The sequence below is a fragment of the Limanda limanda genome, chromosome 17 (assembly GCF_963576545.1).
Source record: "Limanda limanda chromosome 17, fLimLim1.1, whole genome shotgun sequence".
In the NCBI taxonomy this organism is placed as follows: domain Eukaryota; kingdom Metazoa; phylum Chordata; class Actinopteri; order Pleuronectiformes; family Pleuronectidae; genus Limanda; species Limanda limanda.
The window spans coordinates 12,789,042-12,804,911 of record NC_083652.1 but is presented as its reverse complement, the minus strand read 5'-3'; the positions used below and the strand labels follow the sequence as shown (position 1 = coordinate 12,804,911).

The following is a 15,870-nucleotide window of genomic DNA, read 5'->3' as shown; positions in this document are numbered from 1 at the left end:
ATGCCATATATTTAACAAAACACTAACTGTAACCTCTAGATATAAATGCTATATAAATGCTGTTATTATTATTATTTATGATCTTTACTCTGGTAAAAGTAAACTTATCAAAGCACATTACCTGAGCTTGATTTTAATTTGAAACGACCTTACACTTCCACTCCAATTACAGTCTTTATTGACACTTGGAGATTAAAGATTTTCTCGATCAATAAAGACAAACCTAATGAAACTTGATCCACCGTTTGGAACCGGACTCATGTGACCCTGATATTTGAGAATATCAGAGTCATTGAGCAAATACATTTATACGTAAGATTTATCAGGACACATTCTAAAGTGCTGACTCCTGCAGCCAAAAACATTTCACACTTATCCCTGACATCAAGTTTAAACATGTTACACATCTGTCCTCTCTGGTTCTGCAGATCTCCTCTTTGAAAAAATGCTGATGAATATTATTTTAAATCTGTGAAGAGCACTTCTTGGGGGGTCTTGGGGGAGTGGGGGGGTCTCATCTTTCCTCCAGAGGCCTGCTCCTCTATGTGCTGTTGTATTTCCTAATCACGCCCCCTGGTGACAGCAGCCATCCATTGGTTTTCCTCCTCCAAAGGGGGAAGTGGGTTGAGCTTGTGGATTTTTTCATGGGGGATTTGATAATCTCACACTGACCCGGGTTAAAATGCGGGATAGTAAACATGTAGCAGGTCGGATGTTCGCTGGAACCCAGACGGATCCACGGATATAAGAGGTAACGCGGGTTTCTTTATTCTCACACCTCACATCTGGATCAGCGGTCGATGGCAGCCGCCGCAGCCGCCGCAGAGTGAGTCGAGCCCGGCAGCGGAGTGGAGGCAGAGCCGGGGGTCTCCGGAGCAAGAGCAGGAATCTGAGATTCACAGATTTTAGTTTGGTAACATGTGATGAGCATGTATGTGATCGTGTGTTTGTTGTTGTGATCCAGAGCATCGAGGCCTCATCGTGGCCCAGAGGCGCGTTCACACACAACATGTAACAGAGTTAACACACTTATTTCTATGTATATAACTAAATAAGTTGTTTAGGTGCATCACTGAATAACGACACACATGATCTCAAGGCAGTTTACATCACAATGTTATAGAGAAACACAACAGTTCCCACAAAGAAAAAGCTCAGATCTGAAACTTCGTTATAACAGTGAGAAATCTCCGGAGTGAGAGTCAGCTGACATGTGCCTCGTCCGGTGGGGGAGAGCAGAGGAACATGGGCGAGAGAAGAGAGAGAGAGAGCAGGAACAGTTGTGTGAAGTTAAAATGAAATTTGGTCAGACTGAGAGATGATAATAGACATAATGATGTTAATAATAAGAATATCATAAAATTATTCTACACCACTCTTTTACGCTTGTGTGCAAAGTGGATTTTTTGTTTCCCAAAATCTTAAAAACTGGAAATCATGCTAATTTGCGGCTATATTCTATTTTTCTTTATGTTTTATAAATATATGTTATTATCGTGTTATTTTTTTCGTGTTATATCAAGGCTTGATGATATGGTTAATGGGTTAAAAATGTCGAGATAAAAATCTTCAAGTCAGTCGATATCACGATGAATGTCACATTATTATTTCTGTCAAGATCTGAGTGAAGGTTGTGGTTTTAAACATGAAACGTGATAAACAGCAAAACATTTTATAAACCTGATCCAAATGATAAATGAACTGAATTCAGATACCAAAAAATGAAATACAAAAAATCTATACATAGGAAATATATTGATCGTTGTTGGACTTTTCTATCGTTGCTATTGATAGAAATTAAATTGGGATAATATTGATTTTGTTTTATTGCCCAGCCGTATGTTATATCCTATGTTTACCACATTCCTTCCTGTTCCTCAGGTTATGGATTCGAACCTTCCTTGTCTCCTCCTATTTGTGTTGGTCGGCTGGGTCGAATCCTCCTCTGATAATGTCACCCGGCACTTTGATTACTGCGTCCTGGGGGCCGGGCCTTCAGGACTGCAGATGGGACACTTCCTGTCCAAAGCTAAAAGAGACTACATCATCCTGGAGAGGAACGCAGGGCCGGGCAGCTTCTTCCACAAGTGAGAGACTTTGTGAAAAACATGGAGGACGACTGTGTTTCCTCCTGAATCCTCTTTGACCTTTGCCCGCTCTGCTCTTGTTGGGTGTGTGTGTTTGTGTGTATGTGTGCAGGTATCCCAGGCACAGGAAGCTCATAAGCATTAACAAGATCCACACAGGAAGGCAGAACCAGGAGTTCAACCTGCGCCACGACTGGAACTCGCTGCTGAGCGACAGACGCGACCTCCTGTTCAAGCGGGTGAGCAGCGAGTTCTACCCTCCAGCCGACGCCTACCCGCTGTACCTGTCCCTGTTTGAGAAGGAGCTCGGGCTGAGGGTGCGTTACGGCGTGGACATCGGAAGAATCAGGGCCACGCAGTCGGCCACCGGCAGGAGCTACGTCCTCACTGATCAACATGCATCTGACTACAAATGCAGGTAGTTGTCTTCACACTGAACCTGTGGTGAACGTTTTCTGTTTGGACTGTGAGTTGCATTGTGTGGTCTGTGCTCCCCCCCCCCCCCCCCTCCAGTGTCCTCCTGGTGGCCACAGGCCTGTGGGTTCCTCAGCAGGTGGAGTTCGTCGGCTCTGAGCTGGTTGAGGGATATGAGTCCATCTCCACCAACCCTGACGACTACAGGGACCAGGCCGTGCTCATTCTGGGGAAGGGGAACTCTGCTTTTGAAACGGCCCAGAGCATCATGGGACGGGCGAGCCGGGTGCACATGCTGAGTTCCAGCCCCGTTCGACTGGCGTGGCAGACGCATTATGTCGGAGACCTCAGGTACAGATGAAGATGTGGGAGATTTTCTGTCTCTGTAACTTTTAACATCAGTGGTTCCCAAACTTTCATCAGACACAATCACACAAGATGATCCAGGACATCCACCTTGTTGGATCTGGACTTTATTACATCCGACAAGGAGCATTTATTTGTTTGTTTCTTTTGTTATTTGTCAGGATTATTAAAAATGTGGTTTAGCTCAGTGAAGAACACATTAACTTTTAAAGGATTTATTCACCTCTTATTAGTTCTAGATATATTTAAAGTGGATTTTGTGTTATAGCTGTTTACTAAACAAAAAGGTGCATATGCCCAGTATTTTCTATGCACTTGAATTTCTGTGAAGTTTGTAAATTTTGTCCCACTTGGATCTGTCTCTTTTAGCTATCAGGACTTATTCTGTATGTAGACATACATCTTTAATCAAATCATAATAACCGTCAGCTTCAGTTTCAACTGTTCTAAATTGGAGGTTTCCATTTTAAACATGAATATTTTCTCTGCTTTTCAGAGCTGTGAACAATGAGCTGCTGGACACGTACCAGCTGAAGTCTCTTGATGGTTTGGTGGAGGCTCAGCTGGAGAAAATGGTTATCGTTCAGCGAAAGGAGGAGGGCAGGAGGAGATCAGGAGGAAATAAGACAGAGAAGAAGAAGAAGAAGAGACACTTGTACCTGACTCTCAACAAGTACATACAGAACCAGGAGAAGAGGAACCGCTCTGATGCGACTGCAGAGGAGCTGCCAGCGTATCACATAGACAACTTCTCCATGAGAAAATCCTACGACCGTGTGATTCGATGCCTTGGGTTTCGATTCAACTTCAGCGTATTTGACAGGTAGAGATTCATGTAGACTTACTGTGTTTTTCCCATATTACATATATAAGATGTTTTGTTTAGATAACTCTCTCTTTAGCTCCGCCTGCCCACCAAACAGTGAGAATGCAAAAGGGAGGTTGCCGGGGGTGACGGCCTGGTATGAAGGGAAGAAGACCCCCGGCTTGTTTGTGCTGGGAACTGCTGCTCACTCCAGAGACCACCGCCAGTCTGCCGGCGGCTTCATCCACGGGTTCCGTTACACAGGTAACAGTCAAACTGATTTGAAATATTTTGACAGTGTGACAAATGACGCAGGAGTTATCAGGGATTTTTTTTTGCCACAGCACGAGCTGTTCATCGCGTACTTGAACACCGCTACCATGGCAACCCCTGGTCATCCACAAAGCTGTTGACCACGCAGCTGCAGTCCTGGATCCTGAAGCGGGCCGGCGAGGCCTCTGGGACGTACCAAATGTTTGAGGTGCTCGGGGATGTTATACTTCTTCGAGGGTGAGTCCATGTGATATCATCAGTTATAACTTGCATGAGATCTGCCTGCTGTCGTTTGCTGAGTATAAGTTTTCTGTTGATAACTTTAAAAGTGACACATAAGGTCAGAGCTACGGTGGCTGTTCCTCATCCCAGTTCCTCTCATTTCCTCTCTCTTCCACTCTCAGCTCTCACTGTCAATACGTGGAGGAGTTTCCAGTCCAGGCGCTGCCTCAGTTCTCAGCTCTCTCGGGTCATGAGGTGTCCGGCCAGGGACTGATCGTCCTCGTCATGCAGTACGGGAAGAAGAAGATCGATTTCCTGGGGCGCAACAGGGCGGAAACCGACTGGACCAAAGCCTGGAAATCCAACTTCCTGCACCCTGTTTTATACTATTACGACAAACTTCCTACTGGTGAGTAAGAATTCTGCTGCCATTAAGAAGTAGATGTACTTTTTCCATGCAGAACCACTGCAGTTATTAAAGTTATCTCTCTGAAAAGTGAATATACTGAGTATTAAATCAGAAAATACTAATTCAGACACTGGCAAACCATTTTCAAATGATCCTTTTTTTTTCCAGAGGAAGAAATTAAGCTGCGTCCCAGTGGCTGGCCGCTGCCCAGGCCTAAGGCTCTTCATCACATGGTTGAAGACTTCCTCACAGAATGGGACAGTCCCATATCTCACATCCAGCCTCTGCGGCGCTTCCTGGAGCACTGTGTCCAGACCGACCTCAGGGCCTTCTATGCAGGTAAAGCATGTGAGCAGCTGCCTCTATTTACAGAGAGAGGTCTGTATTAATGTATATCAAACCACAGACCTTCTGGTTAGTGGACGACCTGTTGTTCCTCCTGGACCACAGCCACCTGTCTTTCCATTTTGATTCTCAGTTTATGAACCTGTTACCTTTTAAATTCAGGTCAATTGAAACAACACTGATGCTCAGAAAATGAAAAAATTGAACTTTTACTTTGCGCCTCTCACTGAGTGATTTGAATAACTGCAGAGCAGAGGGCGACGGTGAATCATTCCCGTGTTTCATCACATCTTTTAGAATCGTGTTTCCGTTGGACCCTCACCCACCGCAAGCCGCCGCTGTTCTGTCAGCAGGGATACTTGAAGCAGCAGGGTGTGGTTCACGACAGTCGGCTGTGGCAGCACGCACACGACGCTGGACTGATGCCCACCGAGCAGGACGCCGGCACATCGGGCGCCGACCCAGCGTTCCCCAGCTACCTGGCACATACTGGAGCCGCTGTGTCTTCAGGACTGAAACTTGACCTCTGATTGTTTTACTGAAGCGTGTTAAAGCCTATGATGCTGTATGTGCCCCTCAGACTTTCTACCTCCAGCACCAATAATCATTTACTCCACAACACCAAATATTTTTTACCGAATATTGGTTCCCAGCCTTCCCTGCTTGCAACCCCCTCATCACCCAGTTGCAGATTTATACCACTTTTCTATTTGAACCAAAGAGTGATTTTTCCTTGCTTTATTTTGATATTTTAATGGACCTGAATGAGTCAAATTATCCTGTTATTTACTATCTAGAAAGAAAAAAGTTAAAATAAGAGGATCATCTGATATTAATAAGTAGAATGTGTTTCTCCTTCAGGTTAAATCCCTCAGACATATCACATGGCCTCCAACCCGCAGGTTGGAAACCACTGCTCCTCAGCAAGAGGTGGCTTGTCCCTTAGCATTCCTCAAATATACATATATATCTATTATATGTGCCATTATCACTTGATGTACATGTGGGTGATATGAAACTATATAGTGGAGGGTGGGTGTTACACAACGATTATGCATTTTACAGTTTAAGTGACATTACCTGAATAAATACACATTAAAGAGGGAAAACAAAGTGTTTTTTGGTTTAGTTTATTTTATATATTGATTTATTGATATATTGATTGATTGATTTATTTGTTTATTTGTTTATTTATTTTATTCTTAATTTTTTTTGTAAAGATAAATACAATCATAAACAAATATTGAAGTATTTAACAATTGTTATTTTCACAGTGCGCATGCGCAGTCCTGTCACTCGTAAAATGTGACTGGCTGCTTAGGTTGCACTGCTCCTATTGGTCCGGAGCAGCTGAAGAAGACGGAAGCTGATTGGCCGTCAGTGCACAGAGGCTGTCAATTGTCAAATGGAAGCGAGTGTTACTGCCTCCGACTGATGAAATGTGGAAAACGTGAACCAGGAGACATTTTGGTTCCGTGGAGGTAAAAGCATCGGTGTAAACACAGCTCGTTCCCCGGGATGGAGACGCTCTGACCGGGGAGGATCTGTGAGGACGAACCGACCGATGGCTCCAGTCGCTGCTGCTGCACCGGACGCTGAGAACAAGATGGATTCCTGATGTTCACGTGTTGATGTCCGGTGTGTTTTCTTCCTGGAGGCGCGAGCACCGTGTGTTGTTGTAGGAGCAGCCTCCATATGTCCGGGTGAAGCATGGACGGCTGGAGCCCGATCGCAGCAGCCGCCTCGGACAACGACCCGTCCAGCTCCGAGGGGGAGTACATGGTGGAGCCGGGACCCGAGCCCCGGGAGGCGGCGGCCCGGGAGGACCGGATGGAGGACCCGGGCTCGGCTGCGGTCGGCTTCGGGATGAGCAGCATCGGGGAGGGGAAGGTGGTTCTGGGTCGAGTCGGACCGAGGGACGATAAAGAACTCCGGTACCTGCACCTGCTGTGGGAACCGGGACGAGCCGAGCTCAGTGTCCCCGGTGGAGGGGCCACCAAGCTGGGGAAGGTGGCGGGGGGTAGCCGGGCCAGGAGACAGCACCGAGCCGGGAGGAGCCTGGGGCCCATCGGGAAGGATGTGTACGGTAAGAGAGGGAATCATCTCCGGTGAAGACATGTTTTAAAGTTAGGTTAAAGTTCAGGTTCGACTGGGATAAGGTGAAGTGTAGGTTAGGTTAATGTGAGTTTAAAGTTAGGTTCAGGAGGTTAGGTTACAGTTAAAGTAAAGTTAAGGTTAGACTGGAATAAGGTTAAGTTTAGTTAAAGGTGTAGTTTAAAGTTAGGCAAGTAGTATTTATGGTTTGTAATTCATCTCTAGGAAGTAAATGTAATGTCCTCTGAAATCATCGAGACAGTGAAAGCTTTAGAAAATACAAACTACATCGATTCAGTACCTTGTTATTCTCATATTCATACTGTATAGTTCATCTATACTGTATCTGTAGTAACATGTGAGTATTAAGTACATGACTTCCGTATTTAAATTTTATTTTATTGCCTATTTTATTCTGTTATTATACTTTCACATGTTCTGTTGTCGTCTTCGTTCATTTTATGGCTGTCTCAACCTCATGTAAAGTGCCTTGACAACATGAATGTTTATAATTTGTCGCTATGCAAATAAAATCTAACCAAACAGAGACAGGTATTCATTGTGAAACAGACGAACTTAACATTTCAATATTCAAAACATAATAGACTCATAGCAGTTATCTAGTTAAATCTCAAACAGGCACATTGTACACAGATGAGAAGTGTACAGTAGTTTTATGTGCTGCCAATTTGTTTTTAAAGTGTAAAGCCAGTGTCCCTGTCAATACTGTCATTGTTTGCCTGATGACATCCAGTGCGACCCCTGTGGACCTAACATTTACATGCGTCTCACTTTGAATCTCTTATCTCCACAGCTGTGAAAAGACTGAGGGAAGCAGCCAACAGTAATGATATTGACACAGGTATGATCAGGAAGGTCATTCTGTAGTTCACTCAAGCAGTAACAGAAGGCTTTTTGAGAGTTTTTGTTAATAAAGTTGTGTTCCTGCAGTTCGAAAACTCCTGCAGGACGACATAGACCCGTGTGTAGCCGACGACAAGGGAAGGACAGCTCTTCATTTCTCCTCCTGCAATGGCAACGAGAACATCGGTAGGTTGACAGCTGTGAAGATGGAAGGACGGTAGCATGAAGAATTACACATTATGCTGCATGACGGTTGCAAAGAGCATAAACTCAGATTTCAGCGATGATCCATCCTGTTGAAGTGTCCTTGACCAACACACAGAACAACTGTCCTGTTTTACAGCTTACCATATATAGGAACAATTAGAGTTAACAATTTATTTATCAAGTCTTCTTTTTTTCCCATGTGAATAAAGTGCAATTGTTGCTGAGCCACGGCGCTGACCCCAACCAGCGAGACAGTCTGGGAAATACCCCCCTCCATCTGGGTAAGGGAACAATCACCACGATGACACATGAAACAGCACTGTAGTCGTGCATCTTTCTGTGGCTTGACTCCTACGCACAGCTGTGCAGCTCACAGGCCTGTTTTAAAAAGTACACATATACTGCAGAGTGAAATAAAGTATTTTTTGTGATGCAACAAATGACTGAACTATCTCTGTTGTTGTACTTTTTGTGTTTGTGCAGCGGCCTGTACAAACCATGTGCCTGTAATCACCACATTGCTGAGAGGAGGTGAGGCAACTGCTGTAGTGTTGAATTCTTTGTGAATACATATTGCTCAGCTTCCCATTAAAGTAGAGATCTTTACCACTTAGCTAAAAATACATACATGCATACATATCAAAAAGGTGTCTGTAGCCAAGAAGAAGTTTCAGCAGGGTGTTAGGCTCTCCAGGTATATGTAATGGAGACATTTGTTCTTATTGATTCTGTGAAGGCGCCCGTGTGGACGCCCTCGACCGAGCAGGCAGGACCCCGCTGCATCTCGCTCGCTCCAAGCTCAACATTCTGCAGGAGGGAGATTCTCGCAGCTTAGAAACCCTGAGAGGGGAAGTCACACAGGTAGAGAGAGAGCATCTCCTTCCATTGGCTTAACGAATCAGAACTGGATGCTTGAGTACATACAGATCATGACGTGACCGTCTTTCCTAGATTATTCAAATGCTGAGGGAATACCTGAACTTAATGGGCCAGAGTGAAGCTAAAGAGAGGCTGGAACACATCTCCACACAGCTGCAGCACACACGCACCAAAGAGCAGGTGAGACCCACATTCACAGATCACATCCGAGGGCATCTCAGGCTGCATTCCTCTGTCTGAGCCCGACCAAGACCTGATGTAGTTAATGTGTATGTTCATGTGAGGATTCATTGTATGTTTGTTTTTCATCAATTCATAGATATTTGTTTTTCTACAGGTGGATGAGGTGACGGATTTATTGGCCAGTTTTACATCGCTCAGTCTACAGAAACAGAATTTGGGGGATAGGTAGAAGACTAAGTTTATAGTCTTGTAGCTGAGGTCCTGGTCTGCTACAGCAGCCTTCTTCAGACAAGTGAACCTGGACCACGATACTGTGGTTTTCTGTGCATATACCACATTGAATATTAACCTACAGTAACATTTAAACATATATTTATTAGCGCACTAATATGACAGCAAGGCAAACAAAAGTAGTGTTGGCCTGGTTATATTGTAAAGACGCACAGATCTCTATAGCCAACACTGTAATGGAGTTGACATCCTTTCAGCATGTGGACGTAACACACATTAGCTTTTCAGAGGAAAGATGAAAGAAGGCCCTCAAGGCAAAAACACACTTAAACAGGAAGCTTGTGGAGACAGAAGCTAACCCAGTGCAGCGGGACCTCAGCTCTCTATTGTGTGAGTGTGTGTGTTCTCTATGTTGCCTGCCATTAGCTCTGTGATCACTATGAGATGTGTGTAGTTCTTATGAAATTAGTCAATAGTTTCCCCTGTTGTGACTTATCTGGGTTTGTGTTCATCACCACGTTTGGTTCACGATGCCTTTTTTCTCTTGTGTTGCATGTTGATACGTTTGTATGTGAACTGTGGTGTAAAAAATTGGTTTGGCTGTTGTTGGAAATTGATATTTGTAAATCAATAAATGAGTATGTTTGTCTATATTGGGGAAATATTGTCTTTTGTACAATGTGAGAACTTTTATATCTATTAAGGCTTATTTTGTATATTCTATTATTGATGATATACTATATTGTGTTATTTACAGTGATATATGTTTGTATTATAAAGTAATTTTTATATAAATGTCTAATAAGTAGTAAATCTTAGATTTAACATGTGTATGGCTAATGTATAGCTGCTTTCCTCCACGCTGATTGGCTGCCTTGCGCAAGCCCCTCCCCTACGCGGACACGTATTGTTCCGCCGATAATAAAGATGGCGGTTGGACCCGCGTAAATTGGAGATCTCCTGGAGGTAGTAAAATCTAATAAACACATGCTTTCCTCTGCTGTGGGGGTTTGTAAACGTCACGGTGCATCACCTCACGGAAGCCGGGGACATGAGCAGTTTATCCGGGGCTCGGCGCCGCTGTTTTCGGCCACTTGAGGGGACCGCGGCCTAGCGGCGGGTCGAAGCCTCGGGCTGTCCTGGGCGGCTCATGCCGGCCGGCGAGTCGCTTGCTCGGCGAGGCGGATCCGGGCTCCTGGGAGAGATAGGGGACTGGGACGCAGAGGAGGGAAAGTGAATGGAGAGGGGGTGTGTTTGTGTATCTTTACGAAAGTAGGCGGGAAGTTGTTTAGCGTTTGTTTCTCTCGTGCAGGAGGCAGACTTCTTTGTTTTTGTGAATGTTTCCGCTGATTTGATTTTGCATGAAGTTCTCCAGTATTGAGCAACACACACACACACACACACACACACACACACACACACACACACACACACACACACACACACACACACACATACAGACACACACTGAGGTGCAGTTATCTCTGCTCATGTCTGGGTAACCTTACACCACGAGGAAGTATCTGGTTAACTTTTCTATTTCCTTCAAGTCAAACTCCTTCATGACTAATTATTGTTAATACACAGACGTTCTTCACCTCGACTTGTATTTGACTGTTTCTCTCTGTGTTCTGTTGACAGGTCGTTTTCCTGCCTTCATGGTGTCAGTGACATCCTGTTACAAGCAAACGTGTTGACCAAGGACCAACTATGGCTTTTGAGGAGATCAAGAGTAAAGGAGGAATGGGTAATGACTGCTTGTTATTTGGTTTTACTGTATTTCTCAGAGAAATTAACAAAACAACTTCATCGATTTGACGAAACATGCAAATACAGACGACACCAGAAATGTTTGCAAGGCACTCAAAGAAGTGATGAACCTGACTGTAGTTCCATCACACCTGAGAGAAGCACACGTCACAAAGCAGGTTCATCGCTATTTTCAAGTTGATGAAGTTGTTTTCATTGATTTATCAAAACAATCCACTCAATCGTTTGAATTATAAATAGTAATAACATTGTGAAGTGCGTAGTGCAGCAAGGAAGGGAGAACGTGTGAAAATGTAACGACATATACGTATCCATATAATACACCTAAGGTTTAAGTGTAAATTCAACTATTGCCTACTCTGAGTATGAGCTCAAAATGCTGTTTACATGACAGTGTCTTATTCAGACTATTATCTTAATCAGGTTATAATCTGAATATTGTTGTCCATGTAAACGTAGCTATTGCCCGTTAAATGTTTCTCACCGCGTTTGTCCCAAAGAATCTTTGTTTTACTTTGAAAGTTAGGATTATAATCCAGATTTCTTATATTTTAGATGTGGGGATGGAGGGAGACAGGGGCCTTGTTGCTGGTCGGAGCCAGAGAGAGAAGAGGAGGTCGTACAAGGATCTGCTAAGAGAGGAAGAGGAGATGGCTGCTCAGGTCCGAAAGTCGTCTTCCAAGAAGCGACCCAAGGTAAATTATCATTGTTCAGCAACTTTTATCTAAAGGGTTAATATCAGTTTAGTACAATTTTGAACAATATGTCAGATTTTCAAATCTCTTCTGCCTTTATTGTCAATTAGGATTCAGAACTTTTCATGCTGGGAGGGGATTCGCATAAGAAGAAGAAGAAACACAGCGATGAGCACTATTACAGAGGTGAGATGTTAATATATATTATTGATCTTCTTATTCTTAAGAATTGACTCTAACTCCATATTCTTCCTGTGTCAGACCACGATGGTTCAGGTCCAACTTCTCACAAGAAGAAGCACAAGTCTGCCGACCGCTCCCCGACCCTGTCGTCCCCGTCGTCCTCCCTCCCGACAGACACAGCGATGGGCCTCCTTCAGGCCATCACCTCTCCCTTGGCGACGGGATCAGAACCCAGCCCACACTTACACAAGAAACCCTCCTACCCGCCCGTCTCCTCACATTCCTCCAAGGACCGCAAACGTGAGGGCAACAGCAGTAGTGGAAGCAAAGGAAGCCACTCCCTCTCTCACTCGCGCCCCGTGTCTTCCTCGTCCTCTTCTTCCAAGAAGCACTCCTCCTCTTCTTCCAAGTCCTCCCTGTTCCACGGTGGAGCTCCCAAAGAGGAGCCGCTGACGTTGCGTGAGGCAGACGGGCTGAAGATGAAGCTCATCATGTCGCCGGAGAAGGAGGAAGGCGAGAGCTTCCCGTTCACGCCGCACTCATCCAAAGGAGGCGTGAAGAAGGAGAAGGAGAGAGACAGGTCGCAGCCCTCCAAGTCGTCCAAGAAGAAGCAGCAGCAGAGTCGAGATCCACTGCCTGTGGTGGGAAAGGAGGTGGAGGTAGAAGGTAAGATAAACCTAAAAGATGAAACACATTTCTTGGAACTTGGAACTCCATGTTTTCTTTTGTTTCTTCACATGTGCTCTGCGTTTTTTCTGCCCTCTGTTAAACAGGTCATTACGGAGGAGGAATGGGAGATGATAGTTCTTCATCTGGGGCCGAGCTGGAGGCTGGAGAGTTGATCATAGATGATACATACACACATATGGCGAAAAAGAAGAAGAAGAGCAAGAAAAGCAAGAAGAAAAAAGACAAGGAGAAGGACAGGGATAAGGAAAAAAGTGGGAAAGATAAGAAGCACAGCAAAGGATTTGGAGGTCAGTATATTCAGTAAAGAGACGTGCTACTAGCTTTAAGTACTGTGGTAATAACAATTACTATTACTGTCATTTCCAATTGGCTACTTCTACCCAGCAGGCAGTTCAGTATTGTTTATGTGCCAATGAGCGATGAAAAAGCAATCACCTGAAAAACTTTAAAACTTGTAGAAATCTTGCAGATTGAAAGTCTTGTTAAACATTTTCAGTTTCTCAAACCCTCACTCTTGTTGTCACTTTCTTCAGATTCCTCAAAGAGCCACGGCCACTCCCATCCCACTGTCACTCACAGTGCTGTCGGCCCAATGTATGCTATGGGCGCTCCTATCCCTCCACACCACCATCAAGGCAGTGACGGAATACCAGAGAAGAAGAAGAAGAAAGAGGAGAAAGACAGGGACAAGCATGACAAAGATAAAGAGAAGGTAAGATACTGTGGAGTCGTTATTTATTCTACACCTCACCTCTCTTGCTGTTGTGCTTTGTTGTATTTCTGTTACAATAAAGTTTGTCCTCTTTCTCCTCGTTCAGCCCAAGAAGAAGAACACAACAGCCTATCAGGTGTTTTGTAAAGAGTACAGAGTCAACATCAACGCCGAACAGCCAGGACTAGGTGGGTAACATATAGTATAACCGTATAAATTAAAATTAAATTACTAAAATAAACCATCTGAACATTCTGTCTGTTCGTCTGGTCCTCAGTCTTTGGTGAACTAAGCAAGAGGTTGGCAGAGGTGTGGAAGGCGATGCCCGAGAAAGACAAACTCGTAAGTTTTTGGTCATTAACATAAAAAAAAGCTTTGGAAGTTTGTCTAACCAATCTGAATATCCGCAGTTGTGGTGGTGCACTAAATGTCTGTTGCTTCCTGTGCTCTGTGTGTTCAAACTGTGCAGGTCTGGAGGCAGAAGGCTCAGTATCTGCAGCACAAACAGAACAAAGCCGAGGCCACGACGATCAAACACAAGAGCTCCACCGAGAGCAAAAGCAAAGGTACTTCCAGCCCGACGCTCTCAACTCCTTGTCCTTCCACCGCCGCATCTCATTAGAATGGTCTTTAATTTGTGTTTTCTTTAATAAAAGTTGTAGCAACAGGAACCGGGATTGTGTCGCCGAGCAGAGCCCCCGGCACCTTGTCCCTGTCCCCTGCCCGAATCCCAGAGGTGGATCCCATTGATGCAGCAGCTCACCTGCAGCTACTGGGAGAGTCCCTGTCCCTGATTGGGCATCGACTACAGGAAACAGAGGTGAGTTTCAACATGCACGTGTTTCTGCATAATTCTGCTCAATGTCTCATAATGAACCAAACACAGATGGAAACATGAGATTTATGTGTTCGCCACATTTCTGATTTTAAGTCTAACGTCTAGATGTTTCATAAATGCAGTTGATAAAGTGCATCTTGTGACTGATGTGTGTTTGTATCAGGGGATGGTGGCCGTGTCCGGGAGCCTGTCTGTACTTCTGGACTCCATCTTGTGTGCGCTGGGGCCACTGACCTGTCTCACAGCACAGATACCACAGCTAAACGGCTGTCCTCGAAACGTCCTGGTACAGTACTGACATTTGTTAAAGCTTGATTGGAATGAGTTTATGAGATTGTGTTATGCTTTGGCTCAGTACCCTGCGCCTGCTCCTGCTTGTGCTTGGATTTTCTCCTCTTGTGCTCAAACTGTGAATTTCCACTCAGCTATTTTCTTACTTGAACGGACATCCTGTGCTCCAGGTCTCAGATTTCTCCTCTCCGTGTTTATTAATTTTTTTGTCATAATTCCCCAGCCCATAGAGTAATGTTGATAAGTATTGTTCATCCTCGTTGTGGGTGATAGCTTTACATCTTCGTTCATGGGACAATTTCATTTCAAACTGATAAACTCTTGAAGAAAGATGGTAAAACACATTAGTTTGTCTGTTTTCAGCTTCCATACATCTTCACTTCTAGATTCAGGAGATGCAGCCACACCTTTTATTATTAATTCTAACTGTGCTTTCTCTTTTCACATCAGTCGAATACATTGGACAACATCGCCTACATCATGCCTGGACTGTGAGTGGAGGATGCAGAGTGATTGTTCAGCAGATCCAGAGTCAGCAGACGTGACAGGATTGGTTCTTGGTGCAGGACCGACCCACGGACTTTGATTTAAAGCCACTGCCCTGCATCTGAAAACTTGGAATATTTCTAGTGTCGACATATTTTTTAAAGTGTATTTTAAAAAAAAAAAAGGAACGTCATTCTTTTAATTTTGTAATTGTCATATTTTTTTAAATGAAACATTTTACTGGACATTCTAATTGTTCTTGGGGTATCAGCTTAGTTTTACTGTTACTGTACAGCTGTTGTGTGAATGTGTGTGTGACTGTATGTAATGTGCTGAACGTGTGTAGCTGTAAAGTGGGTGTGGCCGTGTGACCGATGAGTTTCCCCTACCTGTTTTTTTACTGAAATGTACAGGAACAATGTAGTTGATCTTCTGCTCATCATCAACAAACATAATATATTTAACACCTGATTTTCTTTTACCATGTAAAAAGTACTGTTATGCCTTATTTGCTTGTTTTATAGATTTGATATTTCCCTGTTCTTACAGCGTTTAGATTTTGTCTGTTCTGTAGAAGTTCAGAAGCGATAGAAAAACAGTTTGATCTAAAATGAGCTGCTCAAGCAGTTCACTGCTTCAAATCCACAACTGTGGCAACAATAAAATATGATCTGATCAGATATGACGCAGCTTCTGCCTCCCAACGTTTTTGATATTCGTCCCTTCTCTCTCCCTTCCTTCTCTTCTTCAGTTCTTTCCTCTTCTTCTCTTTCTCCAGTTGCTTTTCCTGCTTCTTTGCATTCGTTTTCTTTTTCATCTCCTTCAC

The 15,870-nt window shown here is 44.1% G+C and overlaps 3 protein-coding genes across 3 annotated transcripts; all 3 read left to right on the top strand.

Annotated features, from left to right (window-relative positions):
- Positions 1-638: 638 nt before the first annotated feature.
- foxred2 (FAD-dependent oxidoreductase domain containing 2) lies at positions 639-6,034 on the top strand. The gene is made up of 10 exons (XM_061089617.1): positions 639-751; positions 1,882-2,087; positions 2,200-2,505; positions 2,601-2,852; positions 3,364-3,690; positions 3,770-3,936; positions 4,017-4,182; positions 4,350-4,576; positions 4,745-4,915; positions 5,219-6,034. Exons 2-10 carry the CDS (start codon positions 1,885-1,887, stop codon positions 5,449-5,451), a joined length of 2,052 nt encoding a protein of 683 aa, XP_060945600.1. The 5' UTR covers positions 639-751; positions 1,882-1,884; the 3' UTR covers positions 5,452-6,034.
- Positions 6,035-6,343: 309 nt separating this feature from the next.
- ankrd54 (ankyrin repeat domain 54) lies at positions 6,344-10,030 on the top strand. The gene is made up of 8 exons (XM_061089715.1): positions 6,344-7,007; positions 7,830-7,877; positions 7,967-8,065; positions 8,296-8,367; positions 8,570-8,617; positions 8,823-8,947; positions 9,038-9,145; positions 9,303-10,030. Exons 1-8 carry the CDS (start codon positions 6,632-6,634, stop codon positions 9,375-9,377), a joined length of 951 nt encoding a protein of 316 aa, XP_060945698.1. The 5' UTR covers positions 6,344-6,631; the 3' UTR covers positions 9,378-10,030.
- Positions 10,031-10,288: 258 nt separating this feature from the next.
- hmgxb4a (HMG box domain containing 4a) lies at positions 10,289-15,734 on the top strand. Its single transcript, XM_061090638.1, has 13 exons — positions 10,289-10,345; positions 11,021-11,126; positions 11,705-11,844; positions 11,955-12,030; positions 12,106-12,693; positions 12,801-13,004; positions 13,251-13,429; positions 13,536-13,617; positions 13,707-13,771; positions 13,899-13,995; positions 14,086-14,249; positions 14,431-14,553; positions 15,009-15,734. The coding sequence occupies exons 2-13, from the start codon at positions 11,090-11,092 to the stop codon at positions 15,051-15,053; spliced, it is 1,800 nt and encodes a 599-aa protein (XP_060946621.1). The 5' UTR covers positions 10,289-10,345; positions 11,021-11,089; the 3' UTR covers positions 15,054-15,734.
- The last annotated feature ends 136 nt before the right edge of the window (positions 15,735-15,870 follow it).

Excerpts from the sequence above, each read along its gene's own strand:
- foxred2 (XM_061089617.1), top strand. The coding sequence starts at position 1,885 with ATGGATTCGAACCTTCCTTGTCTCCTCCTATTTGTGTTGGTCGGCTGG. Across the intron at positions 3,937-4,016 it reads CCACGGGTTCCGTTACACAG|CACGAGCTGTTCATCGCGTA; the intron begins GTAACAGTCAAA and ends TTTTTGCCACAG. Across the intron at positions 4,183-4,349 it reads GATGTTATACTTCTTCGAGG|CTCTCACTGTCAATACGTGG; the intron begins GTGAGTCCATGT and ends TTCCACTCTCAG.
- ankrd54 (XM_061089715.1), top strand. The coding sequence starts at position 6,632 with ATGGACGGCTGGAGCCCGATCGCAGCAGCCGCCTCGGACAACGACCCG. Across the intron at positions 7,008-7,829 it reads CATCGGGAAGGATGTGTACG|CTGTGAAAAGACTGAGGGAA; the intron begins GTAAGAGAGGGA and ends TTATCTCCACAG. Across the intron at positions 8,618-8,822 it reads CACCACATTGCTGAGAGGAG|GCGCCCGTGTGGACGCCCTC; the intron begins GTGAGGCAACTG and ends GATTCTGTGAAG.
- hmgxb4a (XM_061090638.1), top strand. The coding sequence starts at position 11,090 with ATGGCTTTTGAGGAGATCAAGAGTAAAGGAGGAATGG. Across the intron at positions 13,618-13,706 it reads CGCCGAACAGCCAGGACTAG|TCTTTGGTGAACTAAGCAAG; the intron begins GTGGGTAACATA and ends TCTGGTCCTCAG. Across the intron at positions 13,996-14,085 it reads CACCGAGAGCAAAAGCAAAG|TTGTAGCAACAGGAACCGGG; the intron begins GTACTTCCAGCC and ends CTTTAATAAAAG.